The 21,935-nt window shown below is 36.7% G+C and overlaps 2 protein-coding genes across 2 annotated transcripts; both read left to right on the plus strand.

Annotated features, from left to right (window-relative positions):
* The first annotated feature begins 609 nt into the window (after nucleotides 1–609).
* Nucleotides 610–7,212, plus strand: LOC110328002 (olfactory receptor 7G2-like). The gene is made up of 2 exons (XM_021207337.1): nucleotides 610–643; nucleotides 6,305–7,212. Exons 1-2 carry the CDS (start codon nucleotides 610–612, stop codon nucleotides 7,210–7,212), a joined length of 942 nt encoding a protein of 313 aa, XP_021062996.1.
* Nucleotides 7,213–19,576: 12,364 nt separating this feature from the next.
* Nucleotides 19,577–20,530, plus strand: LOC110328118 (olfactory receptor 7G2-like). Its single transcript, XM_021207486.1, has one exon. The coding sequence runs from the start codon at nucleotides 19,592–19,594 to the stop codon at nucleotides 20,528–20,530; it is 939 nt and encodes a 312-aa protein (XP_021063145.1). The 5' UTR covers nucleotides 19,577–19,591.
* The last annotated feature ends 1,405 nt before the right edge of the window (nucleotides 20,531–21,935 follow it).

The raw sequence follows: 21,935 nt of genomic DNA on the forward strand, positions 1-21,935 counted from the left end.
GAATTTTAATGACTGCTTCTACTTCTTGGGGGTGATACATTTTTTACCTGGTCTTGGTTTAACTTTGGTATTTTCTTTATATTTTTTCAATTTTGTGGCATAAAGGCTTTTGAAATAAGACCTAATGATTCTTTGGTGTTGTAATGTCCCCTCTTTCCTTTCAGATTGTTAGTTTGGATATGCTCTGTCTGATTTTTTTCAGTTAGTTTGGTTAAGGGTTTGTATATCTTGTTTAATTTCTCAAAAAATAAAACAAAAAACAAAAACAAAACCAAAACTGCTTTTGTTTGTTGGCCTAATGTTATGGTGTACTGTGTAGCACACTGATTATCTTGTATTATTCAAATGATGATTTCTATTTGCCCATATCTGTTTGGTGTCTTGACATGGCATTGCAATGCAAAATTTTAAGAATTGCCTGTCTTAACTTTGTGGAAACATTGCTCCCCAATCATTCCCTGATTGGTCAATGAAGATCTGCTCAATGACTGACCAAATGAGAGAATAGGCCTGGACTTGAACTTCAGTCAGGTGTCAGTTGACAGAGAGAAAGAGAGAGAGAGAGAGAGAGAGAGAGAGAGAGAGAGAGAGAGAGAGATTGATTCACAGATGAGGAGAGGGTCCAAAAGTGAACCAAGAGAAAGTACCTGGAGCAGAGAAAGCCAGATCAACATTAGAGTGCAATTATCTCAGTGAGGTAAGGAGATAGTCACAGTATCTTAGAAGATTAGAATAGATTAATTACTGCTAGGTTTCTGTGACATAAGGTTTAAGTAAATCTAAAAGCATCTATCTCAATTATTTTGAAGGTGACTAGGTTAAACAAAAAACTACTACTTTTAAAATTGTACTAACACTTGCTTACATTTTTTTTAAAAAAATTTCTTTTGTTTGTAATTTATTGATTTCAGTCCTGAGTTTGAGTATGTCTAGCCATTTACTCCTCTTGTGTGTGTTTGCTTCTTTTTGTTTTAGGCTTTCAGCTGTGCTGTTACATTGCTTGCTAGATATTCCTCCAATTTCTTTATACAAGCACTTAGTTCTATGGACTTTCCTCTTAACATTGGTTCCCTTTTGTCCCATAAGTTTGCAATTACAATTAATTCTAGAAAAATTTTAATTTCCTTCTTTATTTCTTCTCTGACTTAGTTGTCTTTGAGTAGAGAGTGGTTCAGTTTTCATGAGTTTGTAGGATTTTTGTTGTTTCTATTGTTGAAGTCAAGCTTTAATCTATGGAATTTAAATAAGATACAAGAGGTTATTTCAATTTTCTTGTATCTGTTCAGGTTCGCTTTGTGACTCAGTATATGGTCGATTTTCAAGAAGATTCTCTGAGGAGCTGAGAAGAAGGTATATGCTTTTGTATTTGAGGGTATGTTCTATAAATATGAGTCCATTTGGTTCATAACATGTTTTAGTTTCAATATTTCTCTGTTTAGTTTCTGTCTTGATGATGTATTCATTGGTGAAGGGGGAGTATTGATGTTTCTCACTATTTACGTATGTGGTTTGATGTGTGATTTAAGCTTTAATAGTGTTTCTTTGATGAATGTGAGTATACTCGCATTTGGAGCACAGATATTCAGAACTGAGATGTTACCTTGGTGAATTTTTCCTTTGATGAGTATGAAATGCTATTCCCCATCTCTTTTCATTAATTTTGGCCAAATGTTCACTTTGTTTAGTATTAGAATGGCTCCTCCAACTTGCTTCTTGTGTCTGTTTGCTTGTAAAATATTTTTTCTATCCTTTAAATCTGAGATAATATCTATTTTTGTTGTGGAACTGTTTCTTGTATGCAGAAGAATGCTGAATCCTGTATTTGTATCCATTCTGTTACCCTGTTTCTTCTTATTGGGGCACTGAGTCCACTGATGTTGAGATATATTAATGAACAGTGACTGTCATTTCCTATTAGTCTGATGTTAGTGTTGTTTGTATGTGTATCTGTGTGTGTGTGTGTGTGCATGTGTGTGTGGGATTTCTTTGTTTTTACTGGTATGGAATTGTTTCCTTTGTTTTCTAGAATGTAGTTATCATTCTTCAGTTGGAACTTTCCTTCTGGGTTTTTCTGTAGTGTTGGGTGTGTAGATATATATTGTTTGAGTTTAAATTTGTCTTGACATATTTTGATTTCTCTATGGTGATTGAGAGTTTTGCTGAGTATCATATTCTAGGTTTGGGGACTGAGTGGCAGAAAGTTGTTAGAAAAGGAAGATCTTTGGGATCCATAGGAGATCAGAACTGGGATCAGGTAAGGCTGCCAAAAGTGTTTTACTGCAGGGCTAGGGATTTGATATGGGAGTACAGAGGGAGAAAAAAAAACTTTGGGCACCCTATCTGACTTTCTGGCAGGCATGGCCAGTCAGTTAGCAGGGCTATAGGTAAAACTTAAAACAAATGCTTGTCTAAAATGTCATGGTATATTCTGATATCCATGTTTTTTTTTTATCTATAATCATGTGCTATTCTCAGCTTTGATCATGGAACCATCTCTTTGAAATTAAAAACATGTAATACACAAACACAGAGTGCTGAGAATAAGTGGTAGTTTGGTGGTCAAATCTAAAGAAGGTAAGATAAGCTCTAAAAAGACCATGGGAAGAATGTAAGAGCCAGAAGAAAAATCATCTTGAGTGAGGTAACCCAATTACAAAAGAACACGCAGGATATGCACTCACTGATAAGTAGATATTAGCCCAGAAGCTCAGAATCCTTTTTAGAAGGGGGAACAAAATACCCATGGAAGGAATTATAGAGACAAAGTTCGGAGCAGAACCTGAAGGAACGACCATCCAGAGACTGCCCCACTTGAGGATCCATCCCATAAACAAGCAACAAACCCAGACACTAGGCAGATGCCAGCAGGGGGAGGGGGAGGGGATAGGGGATTTTTGGAAGATAAACTAGGAAAGGTAATAACATTTGAAATGTAAATAAAGAAAATATCTAAATCATTGATCAGACATAAACTTAAGGGGCTCTAAATTTCTTTGATAAATGTTTGTTTATGTATACTATGTGACAGGGCCAATGATTATCTTATTTGTGTACATGACAGAGCCTACCAGGCTCTAGTAGGTAGTTCTGACCACATGCCAATACATCTCTCTCTCTCTCTCTCTCTCTCTCTCTCTCTCTCTCTCTCTCTCTGTGTGTGTGTGTGTGTGTGTGTGTGTGTGTGTTTCTGTCTGTCTGTCTGTCTCTGTCTCAGTGTGTGTCTGTAACAATCTTTACTCAGTTATTGTTTTTTATTTTCTGACAAAGAACAGAACTTTCTGTGTGAAATATAAGATAAAATTTCGATGACACATAAGTAAAGGCACCACCCATTATTTGTATTTTTAATATTTTCTTAATATTTGAAGGTACAACATATCCCCATTTGCAAAATATATGTTCATGCTTGAAATTTACAACATAATTTCTGTCATAGGTTCTCTTTGTCTTTGACAATAACACAGAATGTATTGGAGAAGGTGTACTTCGGGGTTTTGTTACACATTTTGATTTTATTGTTGTAGTAATCCTTTAGCCCAAGTCTCCTTATTGTTGAGTTTACTAGGGTGTGCTTCTATATGTGTTTTTGTTATATTTTTTAAACAAGGACCTTGTCAGGAGTGAGCTAAGACAAGGGAGATAAAAAAACAATGGAAATTACTAACATGTGTACTCTAGACCTGAAGTATCATGGGATCTGTTGTGAGGGACTCTTCTGTTCTACAGAAATAGTCTTTAAGGACTTGCACTCCTGGGAGAAGAATATCAGGAAAAAATCATTGCTCTAATGAGGAGCTTTGATTATTGAACCACCTGAGTTGAAAGACTGCATTATTCAATTTATGACCTAACTTAACATTCCTGCCCATTACAGGGATCAATGCCAGATCCTCCTTCCACAGAAGATCCTCCTGACTCTGGTCTGAATTTCCTGGGAAAAATTATCCAGTCTCAGCATTCAGGTAACATATTAACATTGTTCCTCTTGAAGCTATGTAAATAATAGGGTCTTTGAAAATTCGTGGCAGTTAAAATGGGTGATTTTACTTAAAATCATGTGGGAAGCAATGCTATAAGATTTTATGAAATGATGAAAAACAAAATTCCCTATACTTTCATACTGCTTCTCTCAGTGGTCAGTCATCATATGTTTGCACTGTTACTGGCCCTAACTTAGCCCTTCTAATAAGTTCACCAAGAATAGGTCCTATTTATTTCTGAGCAGAGATTTGTCCCTTCTTGCTACATCCACTCCAGTAGTGACAAGTGCAACAGGTCCCAAAAACCTGGGTGCTGTCCCGAGGAGAAAAGTTCACAGTAACTTAGTCTCCTTGAATTGTGGCATCCTGTATAATGAATGCTCCAATGACCTTGCTTTAGTTGGTAAACAGATCTGTGTGCTTTCCCCTAATATTGCTTTATTATAAGTGNCTCTATTTGACATATAGCTAAGTTAGAGTCTTCACCAGTCCTAGGCAGTCCTTGAGCCGACCCTGGGCATGGAGTCACTGCCCTACACAGGAATTTACCATTATCTAGGAAGAAGTTTGTGATCTAAGGAGGAACCAGAGTAGGTAATTAGAACTATAGATAGCTTGAGTTACACCTGTACACAGGTATTTACAATGGCCTAGGGGGAAGGTGGACTATACAATAGACTAGAATAGGACATGAAACCCTTGCCTCTGGCTTCTATGTTTGAGCTGACTTTAGGTGGGGCTGCTTTTTGATCCCAGCTGTTAACATTGAATTTTATCCCAATTGGTTCCTGCCAGTCCTTCCCTGTTTGCATTCCTCTGTTTTATGTAAGAATCCAGTAACCTCATTGTACCTTGCCAGTGTGAAACCTAACTTCCCTATTTTCTTCTGTATAAAAAGTTTGATGCTCGATTTGACAAATTACATTCAGATCCTCACTCCCTTGTGTCGCATCTGTTTGTCACCCCACTTTCGCCAACTCCTTTGCCCACCTACAACCAGAACCCATTCTACACAGATAGGAGACCCAGAAGGGGTAAGTCTGCTGCACCTTCTCAAACATGATGAAACTTTTGTGAAGTTTTCCACAAAGACATAACAAACACTTATCTCAGACAGGGAAACCTACAATAGACAAAATTAATGATTCTATTAAAGTCAAATGTTGGCTTATTGAAGTTAATTAAATAAGTATAGATGAGGAGTTATAGAGCAGAGAGAATCATATCAGGTGCATCACCAAAAAGATCATCCCTGTACTGATGATAATTTAGGAAACCTGCATTAGAAGGGCTATCTTCATGGCTTGAAGACTCAACAGGCTGTAAAGTCACCTACCTCTGGCAATCTCATCTTCCTCTAGGCAGCTTTGGAAGTGTCTCCTCTTACAGTGGCATTTTAGCCTTATGACCTTCTCTTTCCTTCCTCAAAGGAGTGTTTCAATTTCTATAGCTCAGAGTAATAGAGTGTTAAAATTTATCCTGATTAAAGTACATTCTCTCTGTCTCTCTGTCTCTGTCTCTGTCTGTCTGTCTCTCTTCTCTCTCTCTCTCTGTCTCTCTCTGTGTATGTGTGTGTGTGTGTGTGTGTGTGTGTGTGTGTGTGTGTGTTGTATGTTGCATGAATGTCCAGGTTAATTATCTACTTTTCAAAAATGTTTTTGAGGTTTAATTTTATCCGTAGTTATATGTATATGAATCTCTCTCTCCCCCCCCTCTGTCTCTCTCTCTGTCTCTCTCTGTCTCTCTGTCTCTGTCTCTGTCTCTCTCTCTCTCTCTCTCTCTGTCTGTATGTGAACACAGAAACATGTGCATGTAGAAGTCTAATGTTTATGCCAAGAACCATCCTTAATGTTTCACTAACTTGTACATTGAGGGAGGACCTCTTAATCCCAGAATTCTTGGTAGTTAGCTTGCTTTGGGTTCTCCTGCCTTGTCTTCTTATTCTGGAATTACAGATGAATCTATGAGCCCAGGTAGCACTTGTGTCGATTCTGATCATTAGAATGCTGGTCCCTATGCTTCTGTTGTATGTAATTACCACAATGAACCATCTATCTGCCTCAATAAATTATATTCTTGTACTCATGTTTGGCCAAAGATTTGCAAACTATAGTAAATGCTACAGACTAAAAAATTGTATACTTAATGTAAGAAATTAATATTTTCATGGTTCTGGAGGTTATAGGCTCAATTATGTCTAGAGAGGTAGTTTTCTAATGATACTGTGATATTCTAATATTAATGTTGTTTTTTCTTTTTCCACTTCATGTATTCCATCAGATTCATCATGATCATGAAATATATAAACCAAACGGTTGTGTCAGGATTCATTCTCCTGGGACTCACAGATGATACCAAGCTGCAACTTATTATCTTCAGTGTTTTTCTTTCCATGTACCTTGCAACAATCCTAGGAAACCTCCTGATTATTCTGGCCACCAGCTTTGACTCTCATCTCCATACCCCCATGTACTTCTTTCTCTCTGGTCTTTCTTTTAATGACATCTTTTTAGTTACATGCACTATTCCAAAGATGCTGGTGAATATACAAACAGGAAACCAGAACATCACTTATGGAGGATGTCTGACTCAGGTCTGCTTTGTCTTGGTGTCTGTTGGCATGGAAAATTGTCTTCTTGCAGCAATGGCCTATGACCGCTATGTTGCTATTTGCCATCCACTTAGGTATAGGATCATAATGAACAACTGTCTTTGTATTCTAATGGTAGCATTTTCTATAATAGGGAGCATGGCAAATGCCCTAGTCAATGGTCTAATGGTATTACATCTGTCCTTCTGCACAGAGCTCATAATCCCACATTTCTTCTGTGAACTTACACAGATTACTAAACTGGCCTGTTCCAACACTCTTATTGACAACATACTAATATATATTTCATCTTGCATATTTGGTGGTGTTCCTCTTTCTGGCATCATTTTGTCTTATAGTCAAATTGCAACCACTGTCTTGAGAATGTCATCATCAGAAGGAAGATATAAAGCATTTTCCACCTGTGGGTCTCACTTGTCAGTTGTTTTCTTATTTTATGGTACTGGTTTTGGGGTCTATATCAGCTCAACAAATACAGAATCATCTAGGAAGAGTGCTGTGGCTTCAGTGCTGTATTCAGTAGTCCCTCAGATGATAAATCCCTTTATCTGTAGTCTGAGGAACAGAGACATGAAAGAAGCTTTGAACAAACTCATCAGTAGGATACTAGTTCCTCTGTGATATACCATTTCATTTTTACTAGAATTTCCTAAGTAAGCCAAGGAAACATAGTTGTTTCTTAACCAGAATATGAGATACTTTTATTATTACTTTGATTATTCATTCACTTTACATTTCCACCATACAATCCCTCTCCACATCTACCCTCCTTATCCTTTGAGAGGGTAGAAACTCTCTCTTTTGTATCCCCCCATCATTGAACATCAAGTTTCTGAAGGGTAGACACATCCTCTCCCACTGCGACCTGATAAGTCAGTCCATCTAGAAAAACACACACCATAGACAGACAACAATTTTTGACCTTCTGTTACTTGGGAGCCACATGAAAACAGTCCTACACATTTGCTACCTATAAGCAGGGAGGCCTAATTATAGCCCGTTTATACTCTTTTCTTGGTTATTCAGTCTCTGAGAGCCCCAAGGGTCCAGGTTAATTGACTCTGTTGGTCTTCCTGTAGAGTTCCTATCTCCCTCTGGCATTTTTCCCCCATTCTTCCATAAGAATCAGCATCTACTGTTTTGCTATGGGTTTCTGCATCTGTCTGAGTTAGCTGCTGGTCCTCTCACAGGACAGCCATGCTACACTCCTGTCTGCAAGCATATGAGAGTGTCATTAATAGTGTTAGGGAATGGTACTTGATCATAGGATGGGTCTGAAGCTGAGCCTGTTGTTTGTTGTTCATTCCCTCAGGCTCTGCTCCATCCCCCATCCCAACATTTCTTTTAGACAAAATAAAATTTGTTTCCATGTCTTTGTGGGTATGTTTGTTTCCCTATCACTCTGCTGGTGTTCCTGACTGCCTACAGGCTGTGGCCTCTTCAGGTTCTATATCACCTTCACCAATGCTATGAGTCACTGCTAAGGTCACTGCCATTGATTCTTGGGTACCTCCCTTATCCCAGGTCTTTGTCACATCCTGGAGATGCCTCCCACCTCCACAGCACTGTCAGTTGCATAATTTCACCAATTCTCATGGCCATCTGGCAGTTTTTGTTGTCCCTCTCCATACCTGATCCTGAACCCTACCATTCCCCTGCCATCCCCTTTCCCACCTTGTTCCCTCCCTTCATCTGTGTCCTATGACTATTTTATTCCCCATTCTAAGTGAGATCCAAGCATTACCCCCTTGTACCACCCTTGTTTTAGCTTCTTTGGGTCTGTCAAATATAACATTGATATCTTGTGTATTATGGCTAATATCTTCTTATAAGTGAATGCATACCATATTTGACCTTTTGGGTCTGAGTTACATCTCTCAGGATGATATTCTCAAGATCCGTTCCCTTGTGTGCAAAATTTATAATGTTTTTGTTTTCAATAGGTGAATAGTATTTTACCCATTAATATAGTAGTTTTTGAAATCTATTCTTCAGTTGAGGGACATCTCAGTTATTTCCAGTTTCTGATTATTATGAATAAAGCTGCTATGAACCTAGTTGTGCAAGTGTCTTTGTGGGATAAAGAAACATCTTTTGGGTATATGTCTGGGAGTGGTATAGCTGGCTTTTGAGGTAGAACTATTTCCAGTTTTCTGAGACATTGCCAAATTGATTTCGAAAATGGTTTTTCAAGTTTGCACTCCCACCAGCAATGGTGAAATGGTGTCCTTGCTCCACTTCCTTGCCAGCATATGTTATTACTTGAGGTTTTTTTCTCATCCATTCTATCAGCTGTAAGATAAAATCTAAGAGTTGTGTAGATTTTCATTTCCTTGATGACTAAGGACACTGAAAATGTCTTTAGTTGGGTTATTTCACTTGCTGGTGTCTAACTTCTTGAGATTTTAAAATAAAACTTGGATATTAGCCCTCTCTCAGATGCAAGGTTGGTAAAAATATTTTTGTTTTTGACAGTTTCATTTGCCTTACAGAAGTTTTTCACTTTCATGGTGTCCTATTTCTCAATTGTTGATCTTAGCAACTGAGCCATTGCTGTTCTGTTTACAATGTTGTCTCCTATACCAAGGAGTTCAAAGCTATTCCAGTTTCTGTTCTATTAGATTTAGTCTATCTGGTTTTAGGTTGAGATCTTTAAGCCGTTTGGACTTGAAATTTGTGCAGAGTGATAGAAATGGATTTTTTTGCCTTCTTTTACATGCAAACATCCAGTTATACCAGCAACATTTGGCAACTATGCTTTCTTTTTTCCATTGTATAGTTTTTCTTCTTTGTGAAAAATGAAGTGTCCATAGGTGTGTGATTTTATTTCAGTGTCTTTGATTCAATTCCATTGATTAACCTCTTTGTTCCTATACCAATACCACACAGTTTTTAATTACTCTTGCTTTGTGGTACAGCTTGACTTCAGGGATTGTAAAATAAAAGAACTTCTGGATGTTCTTTTATTGTTCAGGATTATACTAGCTATCTGCAGATTTTTGTTTCTCCATAATAAGCTGAGAATTTTTGAATCAAGTTTTGAATTATGTTGCAATTTTGATGGGAATTAAGTATTTAAATTGTTCTTGGCAAGATGGCAGTTTTCACTATATTAATTCTACAGAACCATGAGCATGGAGGATCTTTCCATCTTTTGATATCTTCCTCAATTTCTTTCTTCAGTGACATAAATTTCTAGTCATATAGCTCTTTCACTTGCTTGGTTAGAATTATACCAAGGAAGCCAGTCAGTGTTGGTGCATGCCTTTAATCCCAGCACTTGGGAGAAAGAGGCAGATGCAGGCAGATTTCTGAGTTTGAGGCCAGCCTGGAGCCTGGTCTACAAAGTGAGTTCCAGGACAGTCAGGGCTATACAGAGAAACCCTGAGTAGAAAAAACAAAAAAACCAGCAAACAAACAAAAAACCAAAAACCAAACCAAAACAAAAAAACAAAACAAAACAAAATTATACCAAGATATTTAATTAATTAGTTAATTAAGTTAGTTAGTTAGTTAGTTAGTTAGTTAGTTAGTTAGTTTTTTGAGACAGGGTTTCTCTGTATAGCCCTAGCTGTCCTGGAACTCACTCTGTGGACCAGGCTGTCCTCGAACTCAGAAATCCGCCTGCCTCTGCCTCCCAAGTGCTGGAATTAAAGGCTTATGTCACCACTGCCCAGCCCTACCAAGGTATTTTATATTATTCATGGCCATTGTAGAGGTTGTTTCCTTAATTTCTTTCTTGGTCCAGTTATCATTTGTATAAAGGAGAGCTACTGATTTCTGTGAGTTAAAATGTTTCCAGGCATTTTGCTGAAAGTGTTTATCAGTTGTAGTAGTTCTCTGGTAGAAGTTTTGAAGTCACCCACATATACTACTATATCATCCACAAGTAGCTATACTTGACTTTTTCCTTTTCAGCTTATATCCACTTGTTTTCCTCTTGTCTTATTACTCTGGCTAGAACTTCTAGTATTATAGTGAATAGATAAATAAAGAGTGCACAGCCTTGTCCTTGATTTTAATGTAAATGCTTTGAGTTTCTCTCCATTTAGTTTGATATTGGCTATTGGTCTGATGTAAATTGCTTTTACCATGAAGGGGTGTTGAACTTTGTCAAAGAATTTTTCAACATCTAATGTGATGATCATGTTATATTTTCTTTCAGTTTATTTATATGGTGTACTATGTGGGTATATTTTTGTATATTGAGACATACCTGAATTTGTGGCATGATGCTTACATGATGATGGTGGATGATGCTTTTGATGTGTCCCTGCATTTAGTGTGGAAGTATTTTATTGAATGTTTTTTTGTTTTTTGTTTTTGTTGTTGTTTTTTTGTTTGTTTGTTTTTTTGCTTTTTTTTCGAGACAGGGTTTCTCTGTATAGCCTTGGCTGTCCTGGAACACCCTTTGTAGACCAGACTGGCCTAGTACTCAGAAATCCGCCTGCCTCTGCCTCCCGAGTGCTGGGATTAAAGGTGTGTGCCACCATATTTTTGTATTAGTGTTCATAGAAGTTGGTCTGAAATTCTCTCTCTTTGTTGGCTTTTTGCATGGTTTAGGTTTCGGGATGATTGGTTTCATAGAATGAGTTTGGAAGTGTTCTTTCTGTTTGTATTTTCTGGAATAGTTTGAGAAGTAATGGCAGTAGCTCTTCTTTGAAAGTCTGGTAGAATTCTACACTAAAATCATTTCGCCCTGGGCATTTGGTTGGGAGACTTGTAATGACCCTTTCTATTTGCTTAGGGGTCATAGGGCTATTTAAATAGTTTATCTGATTTGGATTTAACGTTGTTAAGTAGTATCTGTCTAGGAAACAATCCATTTCATTTGATTTTCCAATTTTGTAGAGCACAGAGTTTTGAAGTAAGATCTAATTTTTCTTTGAATTGCCCAATTATCTGTTGTTCCATCTCTTTTTTCATTTCTGATTTTGTTCATTTGAATACTATTTTTTTGTGTTTTGGTTAGTTTGGATAAGGGTTTGTCTGTCTTGTTAATTTTCTCAAAGAACCACGTTTTAGTTTAGTTGATTCTGTGCATTGTTTTCTTCATTTCTAACGGATTGATTTTAACCTTGATTTTGATTATTTTCTGACTTCTCCTCCTCTTTGGTGGGCTTGCTTCTTTTTTTATAGAGCTTTCAGGCGTTCTTTTAAATTGCTGGTATGAGATGGTTCTAATTTCTTTATGGAGACACTTAATGTTATGAGTTTTTCTCTTAGCTCTGCTTTCATTGTGTCCCATAACCCTGAGTATGATGTGCCTTCATTTTCATTGAATTCTAAAAAGTCTTTAAGTTCCTTCTCTTTATTTTTTCCCTTACTCAGAAATCACTGAGGAGAGAGTTTTTCCTTTCCATGAGTGTATAAGCTTTCTGGTGTTTCTGTTTTTGTGGAAGTCTAGCTTTAATTCAAGTTAGTCTGATAAGATACACGACATTATTTCACTTTTTCATATCTTTTGAAGATTACTTTGTGACCAGTAAAATTTTGGAAAACAACACATGGGGTACTGAGAAGAAGTTATATTCTTTTTTTGTTTGAGTAAAATATTCTATAGATTTCTCTTAGGTCCATTTGGTTCATAATGTCTATTAGTTTCATTATTTCTCTGTTTAATTTTTGTCTGGATGATTTGTCAATTGGTGAGTGTGGGATGTTGAATTCTACCACTACTAATGTGTTAGGTTAAATGTATAATTTAAGTGTTGGCAATGTTTGTTTTACAAACGTGTCATGGAGGAGCGGGCAGGGAAAGAGGGGGGGCTGGATGTTTCTCATGTGAGCAAGAGTCCTTGATCTGGTCTGTGGCTGGACTGCAGGAAGGGCTTCCAGCTGGAGGTTAGACACAGCTCCTTAAGGGAAAACCTATCCCATCATTCAAGTGTGGCGGGCCTTGATGAGCAGAGACAGTCTATGGCTTTAGAGCTTTATTGTAGAAAGACAGGGGGAAAGAGAGAAGGTAGAAATAGGGAAAGAGGATGGCCATGTCCTTGAGGAGAGATGGGGGAGGAGGAGAGAGAAGTAAGGCTAGAGAGTAAGAAAAGTGAGAGCTTAGAGAGATCAAGGAGGGGCCAAACAGCCCCTTTAGTTTGTCTAAATGGGGTTTTAGTGCAGTGGCTACAGCCTCCTGACAAATGGATGGACTGTTAGCCATTCCCTGTGGGAGAACAGTCCATTCATATTGTGAGGCTTAGTCATAGTTGTTAATGTTAAGACAGATAATGAGAAGCATTCGAAGTCTTGGAGTGGAGAGGGATGGGAAAAAAAGCAATCTTTTATGTCTATTGCTAACTGGGGAATATTGGCAGGGATGGCTAAGATGTGGGGTAGTCCTCTTTGTGGGGAGCCCCAGACTTGCATGGTTTTATTAATTGCCCTCAGCTCTTGAAATAATCTTGTAATAAAAAAGAGTCCTGAGCTCTTTTTTATAGCAAACACAGTGGTATTCCATGGACTGTGGGAGGGGTGGAGATGTTGTAGCAACAGCTGTTCTTCTACCAGCTGTGTGAGGGCTCTAAGCTTCTCTCTTGATAGAGGCCACTGTGGGACCCAGATGGCTTCATCAGAAAGCCAATCAAAGCAGGGAGTACTAAATCTGACAGTGGCCCCTAGAATTGGTGGTGATTTGGAGGAGGGTTTTTAGGGTCTTCTTGGGTATTATCCTTATAGGTGGTGTCCTCTATTGTAATGTGGTCTCTTTCTGATTGTGTGGTAAGAACCATATCTAAGGCTTGCAAGATATCTCTCCCTAGAAGATTGGTGGCTACTTGAGCCACCAGTGGAAGTATGTGGCTGGTAGCTCTATCCAGGACTTCCCATCTGTAGGCTCTTTTGGGAATAAATGTGTGAGAACCACACCCTATGCTTAGGAGCTGGTGCCCAGTGATCAGTTGCCAGTCACATGGGATCTCCTGCTGTCTTAAATTTGTCCTTTCTGCTCCAGTATCAATAAAGCATTTGAATGTTTTATTATCTATTTTAATACTTAATTTTGGATGGGAGCCTTCTGAGATGCTGGATACCCATAAGGCTTCTATGAGAGTGGTTGTCCTTCTTACTGTCAGCTGAGGGCTGCCCTGTTTGAAGTTTAAAGGCTCCAGTGACTTACCATCCTTATCATATACAGTGGTACAGTATCTCCTCCAGTGGAAATATTTTCTGCAGCAGTGGTAGATTTCCTTGCTGCGATTACAATCTGCTAGGGGGAAAGAGTTTTGTGGGCATTCATCTGCCTCTCCATATTTGGAGCAGATTCTTTCTGCTTTTACTGCTGCTACAGATGCCTGAACCATGAATGTAATCTAGTGTGATACAGTTCCTATATCTTTGGTTGCCACAATACACCTATCATGATGTTCTTCCCGGGACCCTGACAAGAAAGTCTGGATTCAGAAATCATGCCTTCCCACACAACGGTTTTAAGGAGGTCTCTGGCTATGGGGTTGGGTTTCTTTTTTTTTTTTAAGATCATTTTGGTTCTGAGAATAAAATCAGATAGGGGTTCTCTGGTCTTTTAATGGAGAGAGAGGAGGNAGGAGGCAGGATCTTGTGAGAGAGATTCTTAAGTTCTCCTTTGGCCATTTGATCATTTTAACTGAACCCAAAACTTCCAATTCATCTATCTTATGGTATGGATCATTTGCCTGTGTTGGCCTCTGTCACCTACCATAGCTGACTCTCAATTTTAGAGTCCACTTTTTTTTTTTTCAGCAATTTCTTTCCACATACTCTATCCACATATCTCCTCTCATCTAAATGTGTAAGAGCCATGACAGAGCAATCAAGGTGAATTTCCTAGAGAGCTTCCTGGGTACATTACCTACAAAGATGCCTGGGTATATTCTACTTTTCCACAAAGTCATGCTAGTATACTAGGCTACCTTCCTACACAATCCTGATGGAGTCTCTGAACTACTGAACTTACCTACAAGTCTCCCTATATCTCATTGTTCTATCTTTCTACATCTTGGATGTGTAAACTCTATCACCTGGTATCCATATACAATGATCTTCTAGCAAATTCCTTAGTCATGCCACACCCCCAGTGACTGGACATGGAGAGAAAGATTTTTCTTTGTTGTCTTCATTCCATCTTTTAACCTAATCCTGGGGTATCTATTCTGTCAACTTCTCAGAAGTCTTTGTTTTACGAACTCTGAGGTACTGCCAGTTTAAGTCACATGCTTTCACTCCTCTTGCATGTGTTTTAAAGCTTCTTTATTTCTCTTGGAATCAATGATGTCATTTTGCTTGCCATCTTTTTTTCTATTGCAACACAATCTTACATCAATATAAGATGCATTATTAGTGTCTTTGACCAGAAAATTGCATATTAGATCTCCAAATTCTAATATACATAACAACTTTTGTCAATGTTCCTGCATATGATCTGAAGCACCCTACATTCAAGGCTTCCTTTTCTTCCCTCTATATCTCTTGCTACACAAATAAAATCCTCTTGGCAGAAGCCAAAGCTACTTACAAGGATAACCGCAGTATTGGGCCCATAGCTCATTCTTCCTTTGATTTAGACATTAAAGGATCTGGCTCTATCACAGGCACAATCAAATCAATCAAATCCTCTAGTCCCACCAAAAATTCCTTAATCCCCTCTTCAGCCTCCTCAACCAACACTTTCATCTCCTCTCCCAAAATCCCTCTACTATCTGATCTCACATCTAAATGTCTATAGGCATTGTCATTTCCCCAAGCCACTGCCCTCTAATATCCTCCCTTTCAGCAAGTGCGATTTCCTCTCTTGTTTCTCTAACAACTCCCACCAGCTCTCACACTGATGGAATCTATTCTTTCAGGGAGGTTGCTTGAACCCAAAGGCCTCTCTATGTCTATGTCCATTCCTATTTGTCTGATCTATAGAGAGACATTTAGACTCATTTTCAAATGATTTCTCCAATCTCATTAAGGAATATTGATACCTTACCCAGTCATATACTTCACATAGCATGATCCATGTCTTTTTATTCCCAGAAAGCAATAAACATTATCTACCAAATAAACAGACCAAGGGACAGAAACCACATGATCATCTTATTAAATGAAGAAAGGCCTTTGGCAAAATTTTATATCTTTTTAAAATAAACATTTTGAAGAAAATAGTGAGACAGATGATATACCTCAACATAATTAGATCCTTGCAAAACAAAAATGCAAATAATATAAGCATAAATATAGAGTAAGTCAAAGCATTTCCACTAAAATCAAGAGCAAAACATGTGTACTTTCTCTGACTAGAATTCTTTGCTAGAACAATAAGACAGTGTAAGGACCTAAAAGAGATATAAATAGGAAAGAAGCTAAGCTATATTTATAAATGACATGCTTTTATATATAAGAAACACTAGGAATCTTGTACTGCTAACAATTGCTTTCTAAAACATATCAGACTATATCATCAGCCTTTCTGCACACAAATTTCAAACCAAAGAAAAAATAGGATAAATAATACCTTTCATGATAGCTTCAAATAATATACCTTAAGCTTAGTCTAGTTAAGCCATTGGAAGACCTGTATAATAAAAGCTTCAAGACATTGAGAAAAGGTGGTGAAAAATACATGAGAATGTAGAAAAATCAATTTTTATGAATTAGTATTATTAATACAGTAAAATTGGCCATTCTACAAGGTCAATACAATCCTCATCAAAATGCTAAGATAATACTTCACAGAAATTAAAAGGACAACTTTCAGCATCATATGGAAACAAACACACACACAAAATCAGGACAATTAAAACAAAATAATAAAAACTTTTTTTTTTTTTTTTATTTTTTCAAGACAGGGTTTCTCTGTATAGCCCTGGCTGTCCTGGAACTCACTTTGTAGACCAGGCTGGCCTCAAACTCAGACATCTGCCTGCCTCTGCCTCCCGAGTGCTGGGATTAAAGGTGTGTGCCACCACGCCCGGTCCAATAAAAACATTTTAAAAAACTTGCTGTAAGTATAAATATCCCAGATTTCAAATGGTATTACAGAATTAGAGTAATAAAACCAGTATGATAGTGCCATAAAAACAGATACTTTGATCATGAAAACAGAGCTGAAGGCCCAAATATAAAGGAACATATCTAGGGATAAATGATTTTTGAAAAAGAATTTATAAATTCATATTGTATAACAATATGAATTGTGCTGGTCATGCTGTATGCTAAATTTACAAGAATGTCAATAGATACATATTTATTGCCACATACAAATTTAACTCTTAATGAATAAAGGACCTAAATATAAGGGCAAATACAGTGTATCTTATAAAAGAGAAAGTGGGGAAATTATCATAAACTTTTTGGCACAGAAAAAGGATGAAATTGCAGGCACTATGACCAAGAAATAATAAATGAAACCTAATGAACCTGAAAAGCTTCTATATGGTATGAACATTATTATTTAGACAACATGTCCGGCTACACAATGGGAAAAATTTTATCAGTCATACATCTGATATAGTTGTGAGATCTAAATTGTAAAGACCTAAGTAAGCTGTAAATCAAGAAAAAAATAATCTAAAAAGTAAAATACAGAAGTAAGAGGAGTGATTTTAAAGAATAAAACATAAATGTCTGAGCAATACATCAATGTTCAACATTAGGAAAATGCTAATTAAAACTACTTTTAGATTTCATCTAGAGTAAACTGAAAGTCCACGATCAATAAAATGAATGACTGCTCATGCTGGTCAGGATGTAGAGTAAGATGAACACTTATTCAGTGCTCTTGCGAATACAAACCTATACAGCTACTATGGAAATAGTTGTGGTGATTCTTTAAGAAACTGCGAATAGATTTTGGGGCATACACCCAAACACTGTATATTGTACTACATTGGCACTTGCTCAACTATGCTTATTGTTTGTTTATTCATAATAATCAGAAATTTGAAATAATCTAGATGTCTCTCACTGGATGAATGGATAAAGAAAATATAATACATCAATGCAATAAAATATTACTCAGCTATTACAAATAAAATCATGAACTTTGCAGGTAAATAGAGCTAGAGAAAATTATCTTGATTGTGATAATATACAAAGAAAAAGAGATATGTATTTCATTTTTTAAATGAATGTTAGCTATTAAGTCTTTGATTAGCAGCATGCAATCAGTATAAGCATAAAAGTTGAATATAAAGTAAGGGACTAGGTGGTACGAAAATGTCCCTAGAATGAGAAAATAGAATATGTATGGATGTATTAGGAAGGAAGGGACTGGACTGGATCTAGAGGATCAAATGATCATCTGGAGGGAAGGGATGAGATAAGAAATACAGGGAGGGATAGCTAAAACTAAGAGGCATTAGACGTATCATAAGGAAATGTAGTAGAGCAGAAATCTTTAAAATTCTACGCACATATGGGTGGGGAGGTGACAGGGTATAGGGAGATGCATCAGAAGTCTTAGAAATGTAGCTCAATAAGAACAAGACTGTACTGTGGAATGTTTGTTTTTTTTTTTCTCCATTCCAGAAAGCATACTTGAGGAGATGAGTTATAAGGCTGATTATTTGTTTGGTTTAATGGTCTTAATTACATGCCTCCTTTCTCTATGAATAATGTTCAGCTTTAAACAGAACAATAGCCAAAAGGAAAACATTTAATTAAAACTTAAAAAAAAAACCTAAAAATGCAATAGTAAACAAACCCCTAAATTAAACACATTGTCTCCTTTCATAAGAAAAGTAATTGCAAACAATTGTGAAAAATTCATGTTTCACAAGTTCAATTTGAGTGATTATAGTTCTTTAACACTGTCTTACTATCAGCAGTGATCTTAAGAAACAGAAAAGAAATATACAGCAGAGAAGGAACAAAAGTTAACATTCAGTCAACAGAGATGAAGCACAGGCAAGATAACATTGTTTAAACTTTTATGATAGTTGAAAACTTGGACAGCTATAAGTGTGTACATATAAATAAAACATATTCCTAAAAATAGAATTATATCCAGGCTAAATGATACCATGAAAAAAATAAACAACCTCTAGTTTGTAAAGAACCTTAAAAATGATGTAAGAAGTTTATGAGAGCAGTGTTATATTTTATGAATGCAATACTGTAAAGTGTGTGAGGAAACTCAGTTGTGTTCAACTGGTCTTCAGAAGAAGAGAATCAATTATTCAAAACTCACCACTATTGTTAGTATTGCTCTTTAAGGATATGAACTCATGGGTTTAGAATAATAGTTATGTAGTTTGTCTAATGAGGAGCTTTGAACATCAAGTCTCCTGAGATTAAGAGATAAAGCCTTCAGCTTGTGATCTACTCAACAGCATTTCAAAAATCTTGAAATATCTTGTACTCAGTTCAGAGATAATTCATCTTTAACTAGAAACTTCTTCTTTCCTGTACTCTGTTTGCATTTCTAAGAGAGACTTCTTCCATTTACAACATACAGGTGAGATATATACACCTTTCTGGAGGATAGACAAAAAATACAGACCACAGGACTAATTTTCAGAAATGAAGGAGGTATTTTTAGATTATCAACATGATGAAACAGAGGATCATGCATAAGACAATTAGAAAAATTGTACACATTTTTCTTCCTATTATCAACTCAGTACAGAATTTATTACCATGAAACTTTCTACCGAAACTCAATCTGGATCATTCTTTTATTGTTATCCTTCTGTAGTGGTATGTAAAATTTCACTCACGGAAAAAAAAGGAGTGCCCCTTTCTCAAATACAATCACTTTTAGTTTTATTCAGACTTGTGTTATAATTCTTGTCATGATAGTGAAAGGAAGTTCACTTTGGATATTCATTACTAGATAGTCATAGTTAGGTAGGAAAAACTAGATGGAGTTGCCTTCAAATTAATTTCCTCATGTTACATTCCTAGTTTCATTAGAAGAATAAACTGGAAAGACTAGGGCATATATAAGGTTCTTTTCTAACAAATCTAATTTTACAGTGCTACTGATCATTCCTGTATTTCAATAACTTCTTGCCCCCTTTCCTTAAGATTCATATGTAACATGGAAGTTGAAAACAAATCAGTTGTTTTGGATATTTTTCTACGTGGACTCACAGATGACCCAGAGCTGCAGCCATTCGTCTTTGGTCTTTTTCTAAGCATTTACATGATTACCATTTCTGGAAATCTTCTTATAATGTTGGCTGTCAACTGTGACTCCCATCTTCACAAACCTATGTACTTCTTTCTCTGTCATCTGTCTTTTAATGACATGTATTTAATCAGCATCACAGTCCCAAAGATGTTGGTGAATATACAAACAAAAGACCAGAGGATAACTTTTGCTGGCTGCCTCAGCCAGGCCTGCTTTGTTGTAGTTTGTACAATATTTGAATGTTTTCTCCTTGGAGTAATGGCTTATGATCGCTACATAGCCATTTGTTATCCTCTAAGATACCCAGTCCTTATGAACCCCTGTTTCTGTGTTATTCTGGTACTTTTCTCTCTATTCTTTAGTATTGTAAATGGTCTGCTGCATAGTCTGATGGTGCTGCACTTGTCCTTCTGCACAGACCTGGAAATCTTCCACTTCTTCTGTGAAATTGCACAAATCCTGAAGCTTGCCTGTTCTGACAACCTCATCAACAACATCCTGATATTTGTTACAGCTTTTATTTTTGCTGGTGTTCCTATGTTTGGAATAATCTTTTCTTATACTCACATTGTATCTACAGTATTGAAAATGCCATCATCAGAAGGAAAGTACAAAGCCTTCTCCACCTGTGGGTCTCATTTATCAGTTGTTTTCTTGTTCTATGGGACAGGACTTGGTGTATACATTACCTCAAAAGTAATTGATTCACCAAAGAAGATTGCTGTGGCTTCCGTGATGTATTCAATAGTTCCTCCAATGATGAATCCCTTTGTCTATTGTTTGAGGAACAGGGATATGAAGGAGGCCCTGAAGAAAGTTATTAGTAGGTCAGCTTCTCTTCTATGATGTGTGATATGTGATGGCTTGCGTGTTTATAGTAAGTGAAGGTATGGGATTTTTGTTGAGATAAAACGCATGTTATTTCTTCTAATATAAAGACTCAGTGAACTTAACTTGGTTTTTCATCTGTCTTGCTTTGAATTTATTTCCTTGAATCTTAGCACAGAATTTTAAAAATATAATTCTACTTTATTTGTTTTTGGTGTTTGGCCTATATGTATATAAGAATACCATGAATAGGTCTAGTCCCGATATAGGCCAGAAAAGTGTGTCAGATGCTCTGAAGCTAGAGTTGCAAATGGTAGGTAGCTACCAAGTAGGAGATGGGAATTGAATCTTGATCCTCTAGTGGCACAGGTACTAATTTTAGCACCTAATGATCTCTCTAGCTCACTGTACTTTTGCTTTTAGAAATGGGTGCATATTTGGGCATTTGTCTGTGAATAATTATGTATGCCACATGGGTGTGAGTAACTATTGTGGCCAATAGAGTGTTTTAGATACTGTGAGCAGAAACTCTGGTGGTTGTAAGCTGTTCAATCATGGTGCTGGGAAGATAACTTCTGGGAAAGCAGCAAGTACTCCTAATCACTAAGCCATTTCTTCAGCCTTGGCACATAGTTTCAAACTTTGATGTAGAGTTCCACTTTTTGTCAAGTCCTTGGAAATGTCTGTGATAAGGAGTTTCAAGTTTAATGGTGTATGTGTATATGGGGGCACCCTTTTTCTTGGTAATGGGAAACTTCAATCACTGTCTTGGACTTAGGTCTTCTATGAAGGAAAAAAGTAGACATGGACAATCTCTGTAGGGATCACTGCTACAAAATTATTGACTAAGAGTATTACTGTTTTTATTTTATTATTGGTAAGTTATTTATTAGCTGATAAACAAAATATTTTGAGATTATTGAGATTATTGGAATTTATTGATGCATATTAAGAAATTAAATATAATTTGAGCATTTCATACCCATGTGTAATATCTCTCTACTGAATCCACCCACATTCCTCCTGAACTTGCTTTCCTACTAACAACTTCATGCACTCACTTTCCTTTTAAAAAGTTACAGAATACACTAGGTATTTCAAGAATATCCATGAGTATAGAACTATTAACTGGAGCATAGGAAATCCAGCAGAGATTACATTCCTTAAAAAGCAAAGCAAAGCAAAGCAAAACAAACAAACAAACAAACAAAAAACCCCTGTCTCAGTGAACATTTGTCTTTCTAAAATAAGAATTGGTTATGACTTACATGATAAGTGAGAAAGAGTCTACCTGCAGAATATGAAATTAACTATGTGGTCTCAAAGGTAAATTATGTCTTTTGTTATAGTATAAAAATGTAGAAGATACAAAAAGTTAGGAAGCATGATAATGAAGGGGAAAGTAATTGTGTTGCTATATTTG

This window comes from Mus pahari, chromosome 10 (genome assembly GCF_900095145.1).
Source record: "Mus pahari chromosome 10, PAHARI_EIJ_v1.1, whole genome shotgun sequence".
Taxonomy (NCBI): Eukaryota; Metazoa; Chordata; class Mammalia; order Rodentia; family Muridae; genus Mus; species Mus pahari.